Source organism: Vollenhovia emeryi, unplaced genomic scaffold (genome assembly GCF_000949405.1).
Source record: "Vollenhovia emeryi isolate VEMERY1.0 unplaced genomic scaffold, V.emery_V1.0 DF939196.1, whole genome shotgun sequence".
In the NCBI taxonomy this organism is placed as follows: domain Eukaryota; kingdom Metazoa; phylum Arthropoda; class Insecta; order Hymenoptera; family Formicidae; genus Vollenhovia; species Vollenhovia emeryi.
This window is the reverse complement of record NW_011967170.1, coordinates 995,861-1,007,442: the sequence shown is the minus strand read 5'-3', so window position 1 is coordinate 1,007,442 and position 11,582 is coordinate 995,861. Positions and strand designations below refer to the sequence as shown.

General features: G+C 43.7%; 2 protein-coding genes across 2 annotated transcripts in view; both read right to left on the bottom strand.

Moving 5' to 3' along the window:
- Nucleotides 1–211: 211 nt before the first annotated feature.
- LOC105562083 (nephrin-like) lies at nucleotides 212–7,494 on the bottom strand. The gene is made up of 8 exons (XM_012012612.1): nucleotides 7,282–7,494; nucleotides 6,084–6,359; nucleotides 4,904–5,194; nucleotides 3,884–4,062; nucleotides 2,955–3,375; nucleotides 1,716–1,871; nucleotides 1,145–1,272; nucleotides 212–242 (listed from the first exon to the last, which is right to left on the bottom strand). Exons 1-8 carry the CDS (start codon nucleotides 7,478–7,480, stop codon nucleotides 234–236), a joined length of 1,659 nt encoding a protein of 552 aa, XP_011868002.1. The 5' UTR covers nucleotides 7,481–7,494; the 3' UTR covers nucleotides 212–233.
- Nucleotides 7,495–7,794: 300 nt separating this feature from the next.
- The window catches only part of LOC105562084 (nephrin-like), a 7,594-nt gene continuing 3,806 nt past the window's right edge, over nucleotides 7,795–11,582 (bottom strand). Inside the window, exons 4-5 of the mRNA XM_012012614.1 lie at nucleotides 8,789–8,925; nucleotides 7,795–7,995 (exon numbers count right to left, since the gene is read on the bottom strand). Coding sequence (XP_011868004.1) covers nucleotides 7,831–7,995; nucleotides 8,789–8,925 — 302 coding nt within the window. The 3' untranslated portion in view covers nucleotides 7,795–7,830. The remainder of the gene's footprint in view (nucleotides 7,996–8,788; nucleotides 8,926–11,582) is intronic.

The window sequence follows — 11,582 nt, the reverse complement described above, 5'->3', positions numbered from 1 at the left end:
GCGTTTGACGATTAGAAATCTAAAATTCGATCGGTGAATTATTGCTGAAAACAGCGAATAGTCACTGATTCGCAGTTATACCACTGGAAATCGCAGTGGTATACTTTTATATCCGCAAAATCAGTGACTACACGTTTATAAAATTGGTGTTTTGTCAAAAGAAAATGCCGGTTACAATTTTTGTGTTAAATATTTACCACATTTATGCGTTAATTTAACATACTGCTCTTGTGCTAATTGACCTGAAATGTAAAATTATTAAAATAAGTGAAAAGAAAACAACACGTTTAATTTTACACAATACATATGTTCTACATTATTACAATGGTTTATCTGTTAAAGTTTACAGAATAAAATGATTTGTCTTTTTTTTCAACTGTGTATTCACCGCTCGCAGCGATAATTCACCGATTGATTTTTAGAGAGTGGAGAAAGTTGGTCGATAGTCCATGGCACCGTGAATCTCATTGGATTAAGATGTCGCGAGCGTTTGACACTAATATCACTTTTATCACAGCGTTACTTTTCAAGAGATATAACTTCGGATTTACCTGAGGGTAGCTGCCTTAAGCCAAACTCCGCGATCGAACGATATAGGGTCATAATGATATAAATACGTGACGATATATTATTAAAAAATATCGGAGTTTTCTTATATAAAAGAAAATAAAAGTATACGTAACGGTGGGTTAAAGCTGCAAAAAGATAACTGCGATTAAAAAAGAAAAAGAATAGCTTAACTTCAAATTATTAAAGTTAGCTCCTTAACCGGAAGCTTCATACACATTTGACCATATAAACTTATAAACAACGTCCGCGTACTTTTTAAATAAACGGTAAATTGAAACATCATGCTTAACGGCTGAAAAGTAAAGTTAAATTAGCAGCGAGGGGGACAGTGTCGGGTGCACGTTCTTATTACCCGCTCGCAACATCTTGCGTTAGAGGGTGAACGGACTTGCGAGCGGGGGGGGGGGGAAAAGCGCGGAAACCAAGTAACGAGCGAATGAAAGAGGAAAACGGGGGGGAAGAGCGAGAGCAGCGAAACTGATAGGGAAAGCGGAACAGAAAAAGTGTTGCTAGAACTCAAACCTACCCTCCGGAATTACTTGTTACTAAGAACATACTGACTGATGGCACTGACCACGTAATCATTGGCGTCGAAGTTGACGTCGCTCTTCTCGTCCGACATCGAACTTAATTCGCCGGTCATGGTGTCGCCGTTGACGGTGGATGGTGCGTACATATCCGCGGTCTGCGACTTATTAATGCCTGTGCAAAGGTAACACGTAGTGAATATGGTGCGCGGCAGAGCGAGAGGCGAACGGTGAAGCCGCGGCCGCGTAGCGGAGGACGAGTCCAGTTGGAACAATTTCATTTTATCAATTCAACGATTTAAAAGACACACGACAATAAACTTAACGCGCATAAAGCTGTAATAACGGGTTCATTATCTTTAACGAGTTTCATCAATCCATTATAGGCGATTTATTAGTATCGCTAATTAGCTTCACTCAGTGACATAATAAAACTTGAAATGCCTTGGACATCTAGACCGAATGTATCGCGCGTCGTTTTCTCGTTGAAAAATCCCTTTTCACATTTATCAGGGAAGTAAACTGGACTCTCCATCCACTGCCGTGGCCGCGGCCGTATCTGGGCTAACCCTTTAGAATTGAAAGCGCTAAGTACTTGTTACTTGGTCGTAAACTTACGAGCTTTATTTCGCTTTCGTATAATGTACCACAACATGATGAAGACATTAACGATAAAAATGATGACGGACGTCGCCGCTAACGTATAGATATAATTCATCGGAAAGTCGCCCTTTTCCGAGAGGACGTCCGGTAGGTTTTCCTCATTATTCGGGCCTAGGGAAATAAAGGAGAGAAAGAACACATGATAGATATTAATATTTACCAGCACGCTGGACCTTCTTTTTCGACTTTATTGTAGCAAAGACTATGGTCGCGGCAATGAGTAGGCAAGCAGAGGCGGAAACAGTGATGATAATGACGATGATGTAGGAGGAACTATTCTCGCTTGATGTCAACTCGGTTGGTGGCGCCTCGCCTGTAACCCAAGCCAATGCCCCGTCACCGGTTTTTTTGTTATTCATGCAACGACTGGGATTCTACGTTTGTTAGTTCAACTTGGCAATCTTCGGCTATTGCGAATGCTGCGTTTCAACGCCGCTAAACGTAGCTTACAGCCAGTAATCGGACAGGTTAAGTAGCGACTAGGTATACTTGCTCATCTATCGTTTTTCCCCTTGAAAAAAGAAAAAAGAGGCAAGCAAGTAACCGTTTGGATCGCGTTGCCGCGACCGGCAACGTAACGATGCGCGACAATGGGTCTTTCGACCAGAAGTTCCACGTCTAGCCCGCGATTCTCTCTATCTTAGCTAGAAGCGCCGGGGAAAAAGTACCGTAACGAGACAATTTCTAAAGCTAAGCGTCACCGTACTGATGCTGTAATACCATCGGAATGAATGTCATGCTGAAAATCATCGCACTCTACACGTTATGATACTTGCAAACGCTACCGCTATGCGTAATGTCCAAATGTACTTTATTACAACTAGCCCACGATATATAAATGCCATGCGAACATTCACGAGACACACTAAATGTACGCAACGTAATACATGATCAACCTAATTACTGAGCACAATTAATTACGTGGATGCGGGAGGAGGCAATCGCGTTTAATTATGTCTCGATGATCTGCATAATGATTTAGCAAGCTGTTATTTTCCGCCGTGTAGCGTGAATAAACGATGTACCGTCTAATGCCGATGAGAAAAGGAAATAATTATCATCTCCGCGTGAGAGAGAATGATCCACGTGATTGCGATTTCTTTCGATTACGATTCGTTCTACTGTAAAGGGCGGAGAGTCGCCGATTTTCTCAACAGGGGAAGCGAGCTACGGGGTGTTTATCCAACAACTTACGAAGCGTCTGGACTTTGACGAGGTCCGGCAAGAAGCCGCTGTCCCCCTTCTCGTTGACGGCTTTCACGCTAAACACGTAAGAAGTCCCCAGCAACAGGCCGGATATGGTGGCCTTGTACTCGCCGGGCGGGACGTCCAGATAATAATAACGATCGTCGTAATCCAGCGCCTGCCGCCATCGTATCTGATGCGACGTCGGCAGGCCGCCGTCGAAGCCGCGCTTCCAGATCAACGTGACCGAGTCGTGCGTGTAGTTGTAGACCTCCAAGTCGTCCGGCTTGTCCGGCGGCGACGTCACGTCCAGGAGTATATCGTCGCTCGACTGTCCCAACTTGTTCTGGGCGCGGCACTCGTACTTTCCGTAGTCCTGCGATCTCACGTGGTAGATGGTCAACGTCGTTTCCGAGTAGAGCTCGGTCAGCTGGGGGAGAACGTCAGGGGGAGCTTCATTACTACCTCGTCATCGAGGATACGAGTGTTATCGACTCTCTAAAAGTCAATCGGTGCATTGTTCAGTGCTGTATTTATAATCGGTGAATATTCACGGTTTTCAGTGGTTAATCTCACTGATTGACTTTTGGAGAGAAGACGTTGAAATTGGAGGGACATCTCGAGTGTGTAACGCGCTTTCTTTCTCTTGCTCTCCCGCTGTCTCGTGTCTCCTTGTAACGGCAATCGTTTCTCTCGGTACAATTTTAATTGGGCGTTACGACCTCCTCGCAACTTTCGAATTTGCCACGGTAAATATCTCCTTGACTATGCCCGACACTGGGAATTCTATCAAAGTGAAATTCGTTCGAAGTTAAACGAACAACAAGATTTACAGTATGCAGTACAATACAGCGCCGGTGCCTGCGCGCTGTAAAGGAGATACACTGGCGAGGGAGGTCGTTATTTAAGAGATAAGTATATCTTGTAAAGCGACTTACATCGCTGTGAATGATACTGTATTTATCCTCGGTTGCGTTCGGCAATAAAGTTTTCCCATTGAAGATCCAAGTGAAACGCGGCAATGGAGATCCCCGCGCTTTGCAGAACAATTGGACGTTTATTCCTTTGTTCGCCGCCGCCTTTCGCGTCAGCGGGGTGTTCGTCATTTCCGGCTTAACTGCGCATAAAAAGTACCAGTGAATTCTTTATTACGCGCATCCCGATACACGTGAGCCGCGCGCGCCAATGCACTACCGCGCGCGTACATCTATAATTGCTTTTTCCATTGTGATCGCAATTAAACGTCGACATTTTTGCGACAATTATAGAGTCGACGGTATTTCTATTATTGACTATTGTTGGTTATCATTAATATTATATTGACTGCAACACATGAGTAATTATTACAATAATAATATTGTAATATTTAATTATTAACATCAATAATTAGGATTCATCACTTTTCGTTATACTATTGTTAATTGTTTGTATCGAGACCTAAATACTATTAATCGTACACGAATTCTCTCGATTGTTCGTTTGCACGCTTGCTTGTTCCCTACACGGGGGGGGGGAGAGAATTTTCTCTTAAACTTTACCTTGAAAATCATGTAATCGTAATGAAAGTTTTTTGAAATTTACCATACATTTTACTAGTAAAGTGTATACCAAGTATAATTACTAGTAAAATGTATGGTAAAATTTCACAAAACTCTCAGAAAATTCTTCGAAATGCCGTGTTGTCCCACGGTTACATGACTTTCAGGATAAATTTTAAAAGAAAATTCTCTCCGTGTAGCAATGTAACAACAACGGCTAATTTCTAATTAAATCCAAATTATTAGACAATGCGCGGCAATTACGGTCAGATAACACGAAGCGAAACAACCGTTCGATATTTAAATTGCTAAAATTATTAAATCGAATATATCCAATTTTTATCGTTTGTCCGATCGCGCTTCGAACTCGCTTGCATTATTGAATGATCGAGGTAAAATTGTTGAAAATCCTTGACGTACAATTCGTGATGAATATAATGGGATCCGATGTCACGTTGCCGATGCCGTTGTTGACCTTGCACCGATACTCGCCGACGTCCTCCTGGCTGGGGTATTCTATGTGAAGATACGACGTCCGATTAACGAAAGACGTCGAGTAACGTCCCGGTAGTTCGGGATTCGATCCTATCTTCTGCCACGTGACGTACTCGTCGCCGATCGGGCTGCCGTCGACCTCGCAGAACAGCTTCGCCTCGATACCCGGCGGATAAACTATCCCCGACGACGAAGTGCGTTTGATCTTAGCCGGATCTGCGGTGTAAAACGGACGAGCTGCAATTCGTGCGTTAGCGACAACTATTTTGCGCATCGAAGGAAACTCCCTCGAAATCGCTTGGCGCGCAAGAGAATCGTTACAGGGGCAAGAGAGATACCAGAGAAGATTAAAGAAAGATTGAATTAGGAGAAACGGCCAGAAAAAATGAGAAAAGACGGACGATCGAACGTCTGTAGACAGGTGTTGAAATCAATCAGCAATTTTCCGGCGGATAAACTATCCCCGGCGACAAAGTGCGCTTGATCTTAGCCGGATCTGCGGGGTAAAACGGACGAGCTGCAATTCGCGTTAGCGACAACTATTTTGCGTATCGAAGAAAACTCCTTCGAAATCGCTTGGCGCGCAAGAGAATCGTTACAGGGGCAAGAGAGATACCAGAGGAGATTAAAGAGAGATTGAAGTAATTAGAAGAAGCGGGCAGAAAAAATTAGAAAAGATGGAGGAAACCGCGACGGACGATCGTCTGTAGACACTTGTTAAAATTAATCAGCAATTTTCCAAGACGTCGCCCGAGTCGAAATTTTGGTACTATTTTGACACTTTTAAGGATAATTTACACCTACATAGACCAATAATATCTTTAATTCTAAAAATTTGCTTCAGCTCCTACTTAAAAGGACGTACTTTAATGCTAAATTGGCAAAAGTAGAAATTTCCAACACTATCAGTTTTGAAGGAGGAATAAATTTTGTACTTGCAGTTCGATCTCCTTTACTGCCTTAGGTTCTACTGTATAACAGAATTAATGGTTCAACGTAGGGCCAGAATTTCGACTCGGGCGATCGTTCCTTTTGCTACGAAATTAATCGGCGATATCGTAACGGAATTTATTCGCGCATTAACGCGGCGACATTGTTTGCTTACACTGCACGGTCAGATTTAGCTGGTAAAAGGTGGTTCCCTCCTTGTTCAGCGCCTCGCATATGTACGTGCCGGCGTCATGACGATCCAATCTTGTGATATTTAGCGTGGAACCGTGCGCGGTTATTCTCTTACCGCTGCTACCCAACGGCAGACCGTCCCTCGTCCACGTGTACTCCGTCGTGTTGGGATTGCCCCTCGCCGATACGGAAATTACAAAGGGCTCTCCTTCCAAGCCAGTTAATTCGTAAGGGTCCAACGGCGAGAATATCGGCTTGTCTGTGGAACGGCGGGGAGGATAAAAAGGGACAAGTCACGTTTTATTTCCGTCATGTCTAATCGGGCGAGGTGGTAAAAAATAGCGTTGCTTGCGAGCCGATACAGGGTAGACCGAGGCGAATCGGATCACTTTTAGTTCAACACCGACGCCGAACTGTAAACAATGTGCACGCACCGGCTTTTGTTTTAGGAGCGGAGGAAAAAAGCCAGAATAATAAGCTTCGATCGGTATGTGACAAATATAGTCTCGGCCCTGCGATCCGATTCGCCTCCGTCTACCCCAGTGCGTTTCACGTGATTTTCAAACGGAGCATGGTCGCGCGAAAGAAGACGCAAGTGCATTCGCTTTTAAGCTCGCTATTTGACAAAACTGCATACAGATTCATCTTCTTCACGTTCGTACGCAATTTTCGTCTCGCGCAGTTTCATTTCTTTCATCTCTCGGACACAACCGTGCAATTATAAAACTACAAAACTTCAACAATCCGTTGTCATATACTCAAAAGGCGCGATTACGATTCTAAAATGTGAGAGTTCGTTGAATTTACGTATCTCTCGCATACAGCACACACGTGTTTAATAAAAAGGAGTTTCTAGCATCGCGCAAAAATAAATGGCGGATTAATTTTTCTCCCCCTCGCAGTCTCACCTGTGCATTCTTTTCGCCTCGTTTGTGCCGCGTCCGATCGATTGTCATCGTACACCATTGTTATTGTGCAAAACATACGGGAGAGATATCGCGGATAAAGGGCAAATAAATTTACACCAGCGCGACTCGATATACCCAGGACGCTAGTCGTAGACGCTACCGCGCGTTTCGCAGGGATTTCCGGGTCGAACGCACCCGATCGTGTACGCGCGCTAATCCCCGCAGGTGCGCAGATCACGCCGTTAGGCGCGATCCACTTGGGTCCATACTCACACAGCACGTCCAGCGTCGTGGCGTCGTGGCTCGATCTCCCCAATTCGGCGTTCTTCGCCTCGCAGGTGTACACCTCGCCGTTCATGTCCTCGGTTAAGTCCAGCGCGAGCTCGACGGACGAGAGGTAGCCGCCGTGTAATCCGGGCTTGGTGCTGTTCCTGGTGCCGGGCACCGGTATCCCGTTCTTCCACCACGACATTTCAGCGGCGGGATTGCTACTGCTCGACTCGCAGATTAGACGTCCCTCCTGGCCGGCGTGAAAATCCTGGGGCTCGCGGTTAATCTTCACCCTCTCCGGCGGGACTAGAGGAGGGGGGTGAAAAAAGTCGACGGTTCGCCGTTTAAAATATTGCCGTTGCCGCGCCGAGATTCGCGGCGCGAGAAACAATGGGAGGGGAGAAAAAAAAAGAGTAATTGCAGCATCGTTCAATCATCCCTACGCGCCGGCCTTTCTTACCGGTGAAACTTGAGCGTTTCTACCGCGATCTGAGCGGAGCCTCGATAAAAACACACAAAAGGATTCTGATAATAATGAGTATGCGGGATGAGTCATATCTTACAGTAGACTTTCAGCACGAGAACTTTGAGCAGGGGGATCTCGGTGGCGGAATTCGTCGCCTCGCATCGCACGTGGGCATTGTTGTCGGACGCGTTGACGAGTATCGCCAGCTCGCTCGAGACGGCGTGATTTCGCTGCCTCACTGTGCCGAGTACCTGGCGATGCAACACAATATTAGCGTAACGATCTCCGCGGTGGCGGATCTCAAGATATTTAGGTTGATACGAAAAATGCTCGCGAACGTCGTAGGACACTCCAAGGCGCCGCGGGGGATTTAAAGAGGAGTTTTATCCGCGAGATTCGAATATTTGCAAGTACAGTTAAATCAGGATCTTTACGGTATAGAATGCCAATTACTTAGGCCCGAGCAAGATAAAGGTAGCCCGATAATTTTTTAATTTAATATGTGAATAAACTAACCAGGCGGTAATCTTCAATGTCGCCAGTAGTGATTATAAGACTTGGAAGTTAGATTGACCATGTCTGGCGATTTTTATGTTCAATATTCACAACGTTTCGACCATGGTTTGTGGTCCTCTTCACGCGATACAGTATCAAATGTTCAGTGTAATAAATTAAAGGAAAACATTTGCCTCCTTTGATACTATGTCATATTTGAAAAGGACCACAAACCATGGTCGAAACGTTGCGAATATTGAACATAAAAACTGCCAGACACGGCCAATCTAACTTCCAAGTCTTTTAATATGTGAATATTCGTATATTTCATCAAACGTTGGCCCTGAGAGCAACTAGAAAGCATTCCGCGACTCGATAATCCGTCAAGTTAATAGGCAGTGATCGCTCCCGGTGTTCGTTCCTTCAATAATTAGTAAAACTTTGGAAACTAGAAGAACGAGGGAGACTCCTCGGAGTCTCTCCTTTGAGTCCGCGCGATAATCCGCCACTACTAGATTTACAGCGGTATCCCTGTATGAGTTCACGTACCTTGCGGTCGTTCTTGTACCATGTTAACGTGGCCAACGGATTACCCGCCGTGGCGGTGCACATGAGTTTCAGCACCGTCCCGGCGACTATCGTCGTGCCCTCCTCGTATCCGGTGACGCTCAGCTTCGAAGGTGGATCTACAAGATCGAAATAAGTTGACAAGATCGACAAAACTCGGCTTGTCTTAACGCGCGCGTTATGAATCTCCGCTCTCCAAAAATCAGTCAGTGAATTACTACCGATTGACTTTTAGAGAGCGACATTTGCATCGCGCTCTCGCGCGGTTAAAACACATTGCCGTCGAAAGCGCGAACGAAGAATTAAATTTGTAGAAAAGTTTTTTTAAGCCAGCGGTAAATGTGTGTAATGGAAAAAAAGAGACAAATTTTTCCCCTTCTTTTTAATCACGTCGCAGTTGGCGCGTTCATCGCCCGTCGCCGCCTCCTCTGTCGACCTCGTCTCATTGTTCGTCGAACATTCGGCGAAAAGCTTATGACAATTTGTAAGGATTATTTGTTGAATCCAGTTACATTATTGGACACGAGTGGTATTCGTTATAGTCTCGGATTGCCGGGCGGTATTGATTGGGGGCCACTAATTGTTTAGTATATTCAGACAGCGAATAATTTTAATGCATGTAATTACAAGCTGAAAACGCAGTTGATTATACAAGGATTATTTATTTATGGCGGAAATTAATGTCGGTCGATTACGGTTGTATTATTGCGAGAGTGTATCATACGCGCAACATGACGTAACGTCGAATATGTTAAATGAATTCTGACCGTCGGATCCGCGTGGTGGTATGCGTATGCGCGTTCCGGGACCCCCGGATAACGGCGGCGCGGTCGATTAATTTGTTACCGCGTGCCGCGAAGATGTCAACGGGGACACGGCCAACAATATTATTATTACCTAATTTCCTAACCAATATTACAAATTGCCCGTTGAATAAGATCGAACGCGACGTCCATTCCCGAGTCGAAATTTTGGCGCCCTGTTGAACCTTTAATTCTATTATAATACAGTAGGACCTAAGACAGTAAAAGAGGCCGAACTGCAAGTACAAAATTTGCTCCTACTTTAAAACCGATAGTGTCGGAAATTTCTGCTTTTGCCAATTTAGTATTAAAATAGGTCTTAAAGTAGGCATTGAAAAAGCTCCTTTTAAGTAGGAGCTAAAGTAAATTTTCAGAATGAAAGATTCAAGGGAGGAGTAAACAAATATAATGTCATCAAAGTAGGTTGCTGCTCGTCTATGTAGGTGTATAGATCAGCTAAGTACGTGTAAATTATCCTTAAAAGAGGTCGAAATGCAAGTACAAAATTTACTCCTCCTTTAAAACTGATAGTGTTGGATATTTCTACTTTTGCCAATTTAGCATTAAAGTACGTCCTTTTAAGTAGGAGCTGAAGCAAATTTTTAGAATTAAAGATATTATTGGTCTATGTAGGTGTAAATTATCCTTAAAAGTGTCAAAATAGTACCAAGATTTCGACTCGGGATTTTTGGTACTATTTTGACACTTTTAAGGATCACTTACACCTACTTAGCTGATCTGTACACCTACATAGACCAGCATTAACCTACTTTGATGACATATTTTTTTACTCCTCCCTTGAATCTTTCATTCTAAAAATTTACTTTAGCTCCCACTTAAAAGGACGTACTTTAATGCTAAATTGACAAAAGTAGGAATTTCGGAAACTATCAGTTTTAAAGTAGGAGTAAATTTTGTACTTGCAGTTCGACCTCTTTTACTGTCTTAGGTCCTACTGTATAATAAATTAAAGGTTCAACATAGCGCCAAAATTTTGACTCGGGTTGTTTCGGCATATCTAAAATGCGCGCGTAACATTTCCTGGCAGCAATCTTTTTTTTTTCAAGTTGTAGCGAATTTGGTTTAATTCTCGCATTAGTGCGCACTGCGCAGTTCAACTCTTATATATTTAAGGCTTGTAAATGCCTCTCGAGGCACCTCTTATGTCCATTTCTACCAATGCGGATTAAATTTTAATCTCGGTAAAACTTACTTTATATCTTTTTCTAGTTTTAAAAACTAGAAAAGGGTAAGAGGTGATTTAAACCGAGATCGAAGTTAATCTGCATTGGCAGAGACAGGCATCGGCCGGAAAAATTAACCGTACGGATTACGAAATATTTTTCGGCTAAATAGTTCTCCAACATGTGTTTAAGACAAAGTTAAATATGAGAATTGATTGTAAACAAACCATGGAAATTGTCTATGACAAAGATATCATTTTTCACCGAAAGTTGAAAGGAGAAATAAAATTTTCGCACAATATATTATTTTACATTATATCAATGTTATTTACGTTTTAACTGAAAATATTATATTAAATGCGGTGGATTCCTCTTTAACGAGGATATCCGCCAAGAGGATTAATTGCATTCGTAAACGGAGCCCGAAGAGCGTAAATAATCAACTGCATTACGTTTTTCGTTTTAATCGCGTTAATCCCATCTCGATTTTATCTTAATGAAGATCCCGTTCGACGTGCCGGCCGCCGAGATAAAAAAAATTTAATATCGTCAATTGGCAATTGAAAGGCCCTTCCTGCAAGATATCTCACGGCAGTCCCGGTACGTCCGGTACGCGATCCTTTGACGCGAGGCGGAAATTAGATTTTCGCCGCGGGCGAGAAGCGCGGAGTGTCGTTACAACTTGCAATGTGTATCCGCGCGCGATGCGCCTGTACCGAGTTCGGTTGATGGCAGAGAACGATCCGTAAACGCTTAAAGACTGTCTTAAGGCCTGTGTCCACGATGCTA

Excerpts from the sequence above, each read along its gene's own strand:
- LOC105562083 (XM_012012612.1), bottom strand. The coding sequence starts at position 7,480 with ATGTCGTGGTGGAAGAACGGGATACCGGTGCCCGGCACCAGGAACAGC. Across the intron at positions 6,360-7,281 it reads CACGACGCTGGACGTGCTGT|ACAAGCCGATATTCTCGCCG; the intron begins GTGAGTATGGAC and ends GCCGTTCCACAG. Across the intron at positions 4,063-4,903 it reads CATTATATTCATCACGAATT|TTAAGCCGGAAATGACGAAC; the intron begins GTACGTCAAGGA and ends TTTTATGCGCAG.